This window comes from Molothrus ater, chromosome 3, assembly GCF_012460135.2.
Source record: "Molothrus ater isolate BHLD 08-10-18 breed brown headed cowbird chromosome 3, BPBGC_Mater_1.1, whole genome shotgun sequence".
Classification (NCBI taxonomy): Eukaryota; Metazoa; Chordata; class Aves; order Passeriformes; family Icteridae; genus Molothrus; species Molothrus ater.
The window spans coordinates 17,318,672-17,331,576 of NC_050480.2; the positions used below are offsets into that span (position 1 = coordinate 17,318,672).

At 38.3% G+C, this 12,905-nt stretch overlaps 1 protein-coding gene across 3 annotated transcripts in view; it reads right to left on the reverse strand.

The window, feature by feature from the left end:
- MAP4K3 (mitogen-activated protein kinase kinase kinase kinase 3) overlaps positions 1-12,905 on the reverse strand; it is a 65,628-nt gene that overhangs the window by 5,239 nt on the left and 47,484 nt on the right. For 2 of the 3 annotated variants that reach the window (XM_036379816.2, XM_036379814.2), the window contains 9 exons: positions 12,410-12,489; positions 9,855-9,915; positions 9,652-9,769; positions 7,747-7,805; positions 5,781-5,884; positions 4,860-5,031; positions 2,692-2,760; positions 2,482-2,574; positions 806-876 (listed from right to left, as the gene is read on the reverse strand). In XM_036379816.2, the coding sequence (XP_036235709.1) occupies positions 806-876; positions 2,482-2,574; positions 2,692-2,760; positions 4,860-5,031; positions 5,781-5,884; positions 7,747-7,805; positions 9,652-9,769; positions 9,855-9,915; positions 12,410-12,489 (827 nt within the window). The remainder of the gene's footprint in view (positions 1-805; positions 877-2,481; positions 2,575-2,691; positions 2,761-4,859; positions 5,032-5,780; positions 5,885-7,746; positions 7,806-9,651; positions 9,770-9,854; positions 9,916-12,409; positions 12,490-12,905) is intronic. The other variant, XM_036379815.2, reaches the window with a different exon arrangement.

A 12,905-nucleotide genomic window follows, 5' to 3' on the forward strand; every position in this document is an offset into this window, starting at 1 on the left:
GAACAACGTGAGATATCTAAGCTTGGTGTGGTGTGACTTTATGTGTACCTTAAAATACAATTAGTCATAATGAGCTTGATTTCTCAGCCAATGAAACACTGATGGAACAACTGGTAATATTTGTAAATATTTATTAATAACCAAATTAATTAAATTCCTACAAAGTACAGCATTTTCACTAACAGGTACACAATGTTTGCAGCAAGGAAAAATAAAAACTATTGGGGAAGGTAGTTATAATGGTTTAACTCTGTCTAAAAATCACATCAAATGGGCTAAAAAAGTGACTACAAGGAGATTTTAGGAAAAAACCAAACCAACCATGTTTAGGTCAATTTGGTATTCTTCTACTGAAGATGGAAAAATATTTATTGTGAAAGCTAAAAAACATCAGGCAACTCATTTGACACTGTGACAAAAAGCTGAAGTTTAGCAGTAGAACCACTGGCAAAGCCTAGATTTTCGCATCCATATGTGAGAAGCTAAGGAACTGACAGTGGTCTTCAAAGCAATTTAAGGTGAATATTAATATCACCAAGAATTAGACTTGGATATTTTCTATGGCATCCTGGCCTGGTCTCTTGTTTCTGCTTTGCTTGTCAGATGTGAGGGGGTTCTTGTTCAGCTCCACCAATGTCTTAGAGCTTATGAAACAAGCTTAGAATGAGAATCCAGCTCCTAGGTCTAACTAGGAAGTTACTGAAATGTTTCACTCTTTTTCAGACAACAGCATAGTGCATCTCTCTTCCATATGGCTTAATGACACATTTAGAAGCCAGAATTTGAAGCAAAATGTAGTACTCACCTCATTTGATCTAAAACTCCTTCCTTGCATGCCGTGTTTCCAGAATGCTAACACACTGTCTTGTAGACAGACTGGTAAGAAAGAACACTGGAATCAGTTTTGAGGCATAAACTCAACCCTTGCTTTTAAGGCCAAAAGCACAAGACTATAGCTTTGAAATCTGTGCATGTATGTTCCATTGTATGACATCCACCCACTCAGACAGAAGAATGTCTCCCAGAAATCACTCAGCCTGCCTCAAAAGTAGCTGCATTTATACATTTATTTGTTTAATGAGCAGGGTTTAAAAACATTTCCACCTAACCAGAAAATATTCTAAATGTCTAGTCCTAAATGTGTCATTTTCTTTGAACAGGAAATTCCTTTAATACTTGCAGACAATATATATGGAATTTTAACAGAAAAGTTCCAAGAGTGTCTTTGGAGACACTGCCAGGACAGTAAAGGCCACTGGAAGCTCATTTTGTGAGAAAAAGGATGAGGACCACAGTACATGCAGAGGTCCCAGAGCAAGAAACTTCAAGTACATTGAATCCTTCTTTTCCCCCCATTCCAAATCATCAAGAGCCATAAAAGTAATGCTTTCAGTGGCCATGTTTTCTTGTCTTCTTCTCTGTGGGAGGTTATCTTTGGACAGCCTGAAACTTTAAAGCTTCTCCTCAGAAATAAACTCCCTGCAACTTCTGATGATTTTAAAACCCACTGTTCCTCCTTTACTGCTGCTACCCGTCATCTGTGCACACACCCATCCTACCCCTCTTTCAACAGCAGGTGGTGCAAACCAGGTATGTAACTACTGGAGAATTGCCAAAATAATCTATTCTTTCTGTTTCACAATTCATTCAAATTCTACACAAGGAAACAAAATTTATGCAACCTGTGACATATCATATAATTTAGTCTTTGAGCTGCTTTATAAAAATGGACAGCACAAACACACATACAAAATGAGGTATGGGTGATTTAGAGTTTATGTAGGTTCTTTTAAGGTATTCCCTTAGAGGCTAGAAGTCTCCATCATGCTTCCAAGACATTTAGCTTGATCTAAGAAGACTCCAGGATTATTACTCCATTCCAGTTGTTCCTAGGAAAGCATATGTTGAACCTTTCACTGTGTCTTCTCACACAAAGTGAAATGAGTGAGGTAGTGCTCCAAATGCCAAAGACTAGATAAGCAGCATACCTAATTCTTTACTGTAACATCGAACAGGTTAATAATAAAAGATCTCAAGTTGGAAGGAACTCATAAGGATCACTTAGAGCATCATCCAGATGTTGCATGAGCTCTAACAGGCTTGGTGCTGTGACCACTTCTCTGGGGAGCTCAGTCTAGTGATCAATCACCTTCTGAGTAAAATGAATTCTCCTAATGTCCAACCTGAATTTTCCCATATGCAACTTCACATAAATTCCATGTCCTTACTGGTGGTCATGACCTTTGGCTGCCAGAGCACACTGCTGACTCATCTTCAGCTTGCTCTCAATCCCAACCCCAAGATCTCTTTCTGCAGAGCTGCTCTCCAGCCTCTCATCTCCCAGTTTGTACACATAACTGGGACTACCTCATCCCAGATGCAGAATCCACCACTTGCTCTTGTTAAATTTCATCCAGATGGTGATTGCCCAACTCTCTGACCTACAGGGATATTCAAGACTAATAGTGAAACCCAGCTTACCTATTGATTCAATCTGAAAGTCAAACGTGAGCTCTGATGACAGTTTGCGGCTGGATTTTAACCTGCCTTGCAGATTCACTATTTTTATGCAGCCTAGACAATAAATAAGGATATGTTAACCAAGGATTATCTTCAATACAGAACCTAATTTGAAGACAGTATGCATGTATATGCATACATGTATATATATTTAGTTGACTTTAAACTTACAATCCAAACACACCAAAATGGTATCTCTCTCCAGCTGTGTTACATGGACAACACTCGTCTCCGTAGTGTCTGTAAAAAAATGGCAGTGTTAGTTCATAACATACATTAGCATGAAATTTGAAATTCAAGTTCTAGACATTGAGACATTTTGATGGATTAGTGTGTTTTATCTACTTAAAATCATCATCTTACCAGTGACATTACTCTTCTCTTAGAGATGCATGTCCACTTATCCAACATGTTGGCTGTGACAGGAAAACTGAAGCTACAATACTGAAGTACGGATTTCATTCAGCCTTTTTTGAGCCATGTCACAAACCAAAACTGACATGTACATTGCTCTCCATTTATTCTCTCTTGGTGCAATTGAATATTGCTGTTGCAAAAAGCCAGATATATGTGATTGTCCACACCATGCTGTTTCACTGCACTTTTCTTCTGTCTTTATTTCTAAATCCTGACAGGGACTTATATACTATTACTTAATTCTTGCTGCTATTTGCAGACGTTCCATCCCCAGATATTCCAAAAACAGGGGCTTATTTCCTTCTCCAAAACTTCAAAAGAAGGGCTTTTTTTTCTCTTCTGGGTTACAGCTGCAGCAGTCTCCATCACAGCAAATGGGAATTTGACCCACAAGTGATTAGTGGACATGTGAGCTCAAAAGAGAAGTGTAGGTTTGGTCCATTTGTTTGTTAACATTAAAGTTACATACAAAGCAACTCTTACTAATTCAACATTACTGCCAGATTCTGTAGGCATCTTTCATATAGCAAAGAGAAACTCAGTAAATCCATTAGACATGAGAAATTAGAGCACATTACCTAGAACACAAAAGCAGCTTCCAGTTACAAGCATTAAAAAGAAATAAAAATCTGTTTGCATCATTGCTCTCCTGCCAGCAGGGGACAGGAACAAGCTTATGCAACAAAAGGGTTTAAATTTAATCACAAAAATAGGAGAAAACAACACACAGACACAATGTGAGAGCACACAACTAATGAAGGAAATTGTAACAAAGTATGGAAGGCATAATGCAAAAAAAGAACACAGAAGGGATTAGTACTCTTGTATTTATGCACTAATGCAGACAACATTAAGAGAGAAATGACAACAGGACATTTCTCTTCAGCATGCTTCTTTTATGGGCTGTGCTATAAATTCACACGGTTACAGGTAGGAAGGAATGAGAATAAAATGCATTGTCTGAAGTAGTAAAGCATGTTAATTGGCCATCCATTGCTCACTTTGGTATTCTAACTATGCTTTAAACTGTGTCAAAATCTGATGCACTTTTCAGCAGCAGCAAGGTCAGTGGGTATCTTCCTGGAGGAAACAGCTCTTCCTAGTGAATTCCACAGTACACACTCATCTGGACTTGTGCACATGTGTATGCCAGCACAGAGCTATGTATAAATTCACCATGAACCAACCAGGGATCTGTGACAGGCAAAACCAAACCTGTTTACTGCTTATGAACCTGCCAGCTATGACTAGCAATGGTTCCTTACTGCATCTAGGTTCAGGGGGCAACTTTGTAACTCTAAAAAAGTAATTCTTAGCACACTTCCATGAAAGGATGTCTATTGTTGCTCCTCCTATGGTGGCCATGTCAGCTCATGGTGCCCACAATGGCGATGGGCAGGCACTTGGTTTCCTGCTACCAGTGGCCCTAATCCTTTTTGCTTTCCACAAACACCAGAAGAATGCTCTATCTCAGCAGGAGGTGACAACACCATTTCTACCCATAGTGACACATTGTAGGAGAGCCAAAATACATCTTCCAGAGATGTCAAAAGGAATTGCTCAGAATGCAATTTTACTAAAACATATTAAATAAACAGAAGTCATGGTGCCAGGGTAGAGCACAAACAGCACAGGGGGTAATAAAGTGCTGCCTAATATATGGAAATGCAAGAAACTATAACTCTATCCTCTGCTATACCAAAAATCTCAAGGAATCCAATCAGTTCAACAAAGAGAAACATAAAAAAAAGAAGTGCATGTGCAAGCAGGTTCAACCAGATGTTCTTCCTTTAAGCAGAGAACTTGCACTCAGTCTTAATGATTTAACCATTTACTTCCTTAGAGAAGCCTGCCTTTTAGTGCTTCAGCTGTAAGAGAAGAGCAAAGAACATTTTGGAATGCAATGACAACAGCACACAAACCTGTTTCTGTAAACCACGAAGAGGTAGAATTTGGGTTGACAGTCTCAAACTTCACCACCTGGTTGAAGTCTCTTCCTCTACTGACACCAACACAAACTAAAGGGAATTCCTGCTCAGGGACTACCAGCATTTCAAACAATCTCAGTGGACAAGGTACAGGAAAATCTATGTGCTAGATGAATAAGCAAAAATAGATATTAGAAGGGAAACAAATGTAGTCTGAGTTGCTATTAGGTATTCAAACTGTATGGTAAATTTTGTGACATACTTTGTAATGTTAGGTTTACTTCTTCAGATAACAGGAATTGGTAAATACAAAAGGCCTGAGTTAAGAAGCTTGGAGCATCTCATGCCAATTCAGTCAAAATAAAATAGCATGTCTTTATCATGTGTATCCTTTGCAGCTGCCCATGGACAACAAGAGTGCTCATCACTGCTCTCTCTGGCTACTGAGCCTCTAAGCCTCCTCTTCCAGGCTGATCAAGTTATAGCAGCTGCCTTTTTATAAACATGGGCCCATCCTGGCTCTGTCTCTTCAGGTGATGTCAGATGGGGAGATAACAAGCATTTCTGAGCACCTCAGGGTCCAAAAACATAGAATAAATGGTCACTTTCTCTCTAATATAGGAGCAAGCCCACTGTTAACCCATGTCTCAGCCTGACAGCCTCAGTTTTCTGTTGTGCAACTGAAGGGCAATGTTCACAGAGAAAAGGGCTTGGTTCTCTAACTGAAGTGCACCCCAAAAACATGAACATTTAGTTTGAGTCAGTTAATACATGACACATTTAAATAGTTATTTTCAATATAATATAACAGAAGCCAAGTGAAAAGTCTAATAAATCAAGAAATGGCTAATACTTATTCTTAACAAGTCACTACAAGATAACTAGAAGACAACATGAGAGTAATTATAATTTTACCTTGATTAACATAAATTTTTGCATTGGTTCAACCCATTCTAACAAAACAATGCTAGACTGTAGTGCTCCACAAAGGTACTTGTGGCCTGTGTAGGGATTTCTCACTGCCAAGAAAGGATAGAGAATATTAGTGTACTAAGCACATGCAAATTATAAACAATTTTCAACTATGTAACAGTCACTTTACTTTTGGAAAATACTCACTACCCTCACTCTAATCTTTTATATATTTAAAAAGTAGCTGATTGCATACACATTTGGAGTGCCTTGGGTCTCCTGTGTTGGTTTGCCTAAGCTATCTCAAAATCACCACAAGCAAGCTGTTAAAGAATGGCTTTTTCTACAACACACAGTTACCTAGCAGGCAGCGAACAGTTCAGCTGCCTTTCAAGCACTATCACAGCCAGCGTGAAATCCAGGAGCTCTGTAATTCTGACGAACAATTCTAGACATCAGGAAATCCAGTTGAAACTGAAGAACAATAGAAAAGCAGGAAGTGTTGCTCTTCCATTGTCAGAACTCAATTAAAAACTGGCAGAGAACAATAAAGTTGCAAAATTGGGCCCTGTGAAGTTTCACAACTTCAATTCTACAACACTGACAAAATTTCACTCCTTAAGCGCTGCCAACATTTCCTTTAAGACAAACAAATGTTATTTTGCACTTTGTACAAATACATCTAAAGACTAGATTTTACTGTGCAGCAAAGTGACTGTGGGCCATCAGGCAATAAACAACACCATTTAGATAACAAGCTTCTACAATCCAGAACTATCACAGAAGTTAAATATGCTCACACTACCTTATTGCCACAGAAACTTATCCCTTGGCAACCCCTTGGCACCTTAAACATCAGTGCTTTATTTCATTAATCCAAGTTCTCACTCAACATCAGACTGACTGCAAAGTGCAATAAATAATGCTTGGTGTGACCCTGAGTAAGGCTGAACTCAGCAACAGAAACCACAAAACAATCACCAACACCTGTAAGGTGCAGAAAGAAGACCAGAAGTTCTTGTCTTTTTCTGCCTCCTGTGGCACTCCTGCTGCCCCAAGGCCAAAAGCAGATTTATGTGCCAGCAGGACCGGAGACTCAAGTCACAAAAATTAAGACTCTTAGAGCCACCCTTGCTGTGTTCACAAATTATCACTCATACCTATCATGCACAAAGGGCTCCAGGCTTAGGAGGCCGAGCTATCTCTGAATATGAAGACTCCCCTCATAATGTCAAGTACCACAGCACCCCTGTTAAATTCTGTGCCTGGCAGGACAGCAATCACAGAATCACAAAGGAGCACACCACAAGGCTTCTTATTTTATGAACCTAGAAACACAGGGACTTCCAAAATTATTTTTTCTGTCAGAAAGTCAGAGTTTTTACATCCTCTGACCCCTGTCACTTCACCCCTGTTATGCCATGAGTGTTCCCTGCAGCATTCATTAACTATCTCATTGGTTTGGGTTTTTTTAATCTATCTGCCTCCCTTTTAGAACATGTCTTAACGCAGTGCAGCTTTGAGACTTTGGTAGCTGGCACATTATTAAACACTTTTTATAAAGGTTTCAGAGACAACACTGTCCTCAAAGAATTAAAAATACTCTTTTGCTTTTTACTCCCCAATATTGATAACTGAAACTTCTGCTAGGAATGCAGGTGACTTAATCATGATGGCAACTTCTCTAAGTTTCTCCATCCATGGAGATTAGGTTCTGCTTGAGAAATGGTTTGAATTTTGACATCATTCTGGTTCTCTGCATTTCTTGTAAATTGTCTTTAAATCTAAAGAGCTAAATGGGAAAGTTTCTACTGCTCAAACCCAAGGACTAACTTGAATGAGCTCACCACAGCTTCATAACAATGACAAAAGTCTCTTCTCCCTTTACCTCCTACACTTGACTCAATAATCTTAATATTGCCACCATTTGTGCTGCCCCTTCACATTTATTCTCCAGATCTTCACTTACCAACACAACACTTTTGACACCATTTAGTGTCAGGAATTTTCGTAGATACTGCAAACTTCCTACAAAAGATAAACACAAAATTATTGATCAACTGAAATAATTGAGTGAATTTTCTTTTTAGACATACACTGATAGAAAAACATCTGCTACATCAAAAAACTAAAAAAATACAAGTTTAATATTTCTTGTGAAAGCATGGAAACAACAATGTGAAAATTTATCAGATAAGCCAAAATGTTATTTCCTGGTAACAGGACTCAGAGTTTCTACATGCATCAGAAGACAACAGGCACTATTGAGACTGGCCACAGTACTCTTAACAATAAAAATAGGTAATCTGATACTGTAGAAAAGATGGGAATAAATAGATTGATAGACAGATGCTGCACTCAAAGCTATGAACTGAGAAAACAGTTGTGTAACATTTCAAATGGAACTATCCAGAAGTGACTGATAATGCAAAAGGACTGAACAGCATGAAAACTGAGTACTGGCCACAAATTTTCATTGGAACAAGTCATGGAAGGTTTGAAAGGAGCTGCTCAAGGACACTCCAGGGAAAGAAGCTGGAAAGGAGACTTATCCCTGACATATTTTCTGCTACTGAATGTCTGCCTACCAAGTATCATAAACTGAGGTTAGAACATTTTGCAAATGAATATATAAACCTCACAAATTACTTCAAGTTCAATTTTTCTTTGCCTTTTTTCTACCAAACCTCTGCTTTTACCATTTTGCATGTAGCACTCACCATCACAGTATCCAGAAACTTGTTTAAGAATACACTTTATGGTCTAGTAGGAAAAATTACATTCTCTCCTACATACTTCAAATGTCTGTCTTCTGCCTGGCTAAATGTGGCTACCCTGACACCCTATAATCAGAGATAAAACAGGAAAACACATTATTTAAATTAATCTTTCCTGCCTTTGAATGACTGCCTTGGCACGCACATTCAGGTTGTGCTACATTTTTCCTGGGAAGTGACATGACTGGACAAGAAATTTTCTGAGTCCTCTGCAACTTAGGTGAGGTACCATTCCAGGAAGAATCTAGTATGGTTTTCCTAGCATGATCCTTAAGGTAATTATGGTTATTAGTCCACTGCCGATTCAGTCCTCAAGTCAAAGTCACCCACCAAAGTCAAATTTGGAAGAGAGGAGCAGAACAATAGTGCATGTACACAGAAAGTAACAATTCAAAGCACAAATTATCTCTTAGTTATTTAGAATTTCCCCTCTAGGAAGAACATAATTTTCAGACAAGTGTTACACCATTATATTTGCAGGTAACTGAACAAGAAGAAGCCTTTCCTGAACCCAAGCATTACATGTTAATAGGCCTTTAATAGAACCAAAGGTGGCAGAGAATCAAATTTTCTATAATACAATTTCCTAACAGAAATCCTATTCTATTAGAAGAACCAGTGTGTCACTATGCACTTTAAAAATCAAAGATTTTTTTGCAAACTAAATTCATATTACTACCTGCTTCTGCTGGGATTTGAATGGGCTACTACTAAGGCTTGTTTGGCAGTGTCCTGGTTCTGGACAGGACAGGGTTACTTTCTGCAGCAGCCAGGAGGGGCACGGCCAAAGCTTTTGTTCAGCATCAAATACAAGCAGGATCTACCACACTAGACTATACCTGAAAAGAGCTACACCCAGAAACAAGAAACCTTCATAACCAGAAGGTAAGGTGTACCAAAATGCATTTCTCTAACAAGAGTAATTCACATCCTGATCCGTGTAAATGTAGGGCTCAACACTCTGATTAATGCACATGAGTCATTCACTGCAATCTGTGAACAGAGCCCCCCACTATTTGGTGTTCCCAGAGCTTCACAAGCATCTCCTGAACTCCCAGAGATAAGATATTTTGATATATCCGATGATGTGTATTTACCTGGGAAGTATTCGGTCAGGGAGTTTATGTGCTGGAATAGCAACAGGTAACTTTTGCATTTGCCTTGCATAATCAAAGAGTCCTGGTAGATTATGGGAATAAAGCTGAGAAGCTTTACCTGGCAATTAGAAAACAAACCACACTTCAAATACGAAACCAAGTGTTTACCAGCGCTACCACTGAAAGATAGCACAGTAACTTACCAGATATTGATAACAAACAATTGTTCATGACATATAACCAGGTACATCTTCGAGGAAATAGCTGATAAATGGAAGGAAAAACAAAGAAGTAGCATTGAATTTGACATACACAAGACAACTATCATTTAGTATCTGCTTAGATGACAGGACAAAGCTAATATTGACTTGCTTTTTGCAGCAGAAGTAAGTTTAAGCCAAGTAATGTTTACCTGGATTCCAGAGTTAATTCAGAGTAAATCTTAGGCACACATACTATATTTAATATATGAATTAACATTTAGAGAATTAGCACATTTTATACTCAAGTCTTCAGGTATATTATATTCCATAAGATGTCATTATAAAGATCAATCAACCCTTTTCCAAAAAATTCAAAAAACACTGAATTTTCTCCTTCAAAAAAGAAAAGCTCAATAACAAACTTCAGTAAACCAAGCGTGGTCAACAAACCCTGTTCTAAACAAACCATGCCATTCTGAAGCCTGTGACAGTCCAAATCTCTTGAAACAATTAAAACTGGCACTTTGAAGGGATTCTTCACCTTTACCTGCATGATCACACATTTCCCTTAAATGATGAATGAGTGCAACAAATTTTCAAGGTGGAGCTGTTTTTTTGTCAAATCCCGCAATTCCTGAAGAGATGGGGTTGAAAGCAACAAGACATCCCTTAAAAAAACCCCAAAATCCCACAACCACTTTTTTCTTCCTCTCACCTAATTCTGGAACTTACTAACACAAGATGTCATGGAGGTGGAAAGTACCAACACAAAGAAGGGATTAGACATACTCATGTTCAAGAGGTCCAAAAGGGGACAAAAAATAGGCAGGGATCTTCTAACATCCCTGATTCAATGACTCTAGTGGAGACCAAGCTCATTGACACTTCCCACTGCCACTTTAGGACAGAGACTACTGGGCTAGATCAATCACTCAGGAGAACAACTATTTTCCTTTTAAAAAAAAATCAACCACAAAAGAAAACAAAACACAACTCTTCCAAAAAAAAGCATAAAATATTAACCTTGAAGCTATTCTAACTCCTGGAAATGTGTATTATGTCTCCTTTGTCCACTGGTGAAGTGAAATACAGAGAAAAATAATCAAGGACAGTACTTTTGCTTTTATGCTGAGTTGTATCAGAGTGAGAGTAAACAATGACATAAAACACAAAACTTGGAAATGCTATTAAAGCCCTACTGACTGTTATCATAAATAATGATGCAATAAATGGTTAGCACAGAGGGTGCACTTCTATTCCTGAAGTCTTCTCACAACCTAAACACACTGTAAGAAACACCTATGGTAATAATCTACCACACTGCTTGTATCAAAATTTAACATGCAAGGTTGATTGACCTTCTGTAGGTACATGAGCATATTGTGACTCAATAGGTTTGGACCTGAGGATTAAAGAACAGCAATTCTTCAAATTAGCAGGTTAATTGACCTGTCACTCATTCCTTGTTCCACATACAACTGGCTGCATTAGCAAGCATTTCTTCTTTTCTCTGAGTGCTTATTAAAACATTTCCCTGACAGCTCACTAGGCAACACACTACACGATTTTCATTACAGCTCCTCTCCTTCCTTGCCAGTTAAACCAAACCAAAACCAAACCCCAAACAAGTAAAGAAAAAATCCAAACCCTTCCTTGGTCTGCTTGGCCTATAAAAATTATTATTACATTAGTGATCTTTCTCAGGGTAATTGTTACAACTGCAGTGCAGCAGCAGAGTGGCACCTGAGCTAAGTTTAAATCAGGTAACTCGAGCACCAGTATGATTATGGGTTACATTGAGCTCAGTTCAACTAGGCCTCCCTCTCAACAAAACAGACACCTCTAAAATGTCTGGGCCCATGGAGGATGAACAAACACCAGTGCCTCTAGCTACAGTGTGAAGGCTGTCCTTGCAAATTCCTCCATCTTGATGGCAGGTGCACAGCTCCCTATGGCAGGGAGAAGGCAGGAAAGAAACAAGTCTCTTAGAGAGTAACAAAAGAGATGGAGAATACAGAAAGGCCTGCAACTTGCATTATCTCCTCCCCAGCAACCCTTTAAAAAAAATTACTTCTTGTACGACTTTGCAAAGACAGAGCTTTAGGTGGAATTCAGTAAGCTGAGTATCATCAGCAAAGCTGCTTTTAAGACCACAAGAATGGACTCCTGTGAATAAAGGATCTCCTTTCTTCCCTGTGGCTGAATCACAATGTTTGTTGCAAAAATTCTGCATTGTAATGAAGTTTTAAGGAAAATACAAACTTTCATCCAAAATGCACCAGGAAAATTCCATACTATTTACCTAATCATTTAACTGCAGAACAAGGCACTATAATGAGGTTCAAAACACAGAATAGATGAAGATCTCCTATATAAACACTGCTCAGCCTACAAACACAAACATGACTGAAAAGTATCCTCAACAGCAAATATTTAAGGTAATTCTCAGTGTAGCCAGTGCCCATGTAAATATAGTAAAGACCATTTTTACAAGGTTTATGAAACATTAATCTGAGGGGTTAAAAATGTGATTTTTTTTTAAACCAGAAATATACCTGCTCCATTGATGTTTCATGAAGTTCATTGAGGTTCAGTGTGTAAATACCTTCTTCTGCTCCAAATATCAAGTACTGATCTGCAAACACAACCAAAAGAGGTATAAATATTGATTCAGGAAGACGTGTACACCTTTACCAAAAGGCAATGTCTACATTGAAAATGGAAACAAATCAAACTATAATAGTTATGGTGTCTGAAAGCATGGAAAATTAATCCTGATAAGGAAGATTTAAATTATGAATGGGGCTGTTTTAAGTCATTAGGAAAGTTCAGAAGGTTTTTTGAGTAATAACTGAAATTTAAAAAAAAAAGGCAATTCAACCACAAGCAGGAGATCATGTGAATAATTTCAGCATATCTTACTTAGACATTTCCATATATTATGGAAATATCCATTGACTTCTTTGAGAGTACTTCTACAGCAGTAGTGACTTGAACATTTTCTCAGTAGCCTGTGGGTGTCTCACCTCTTGAACATAATCAAATCCCTGG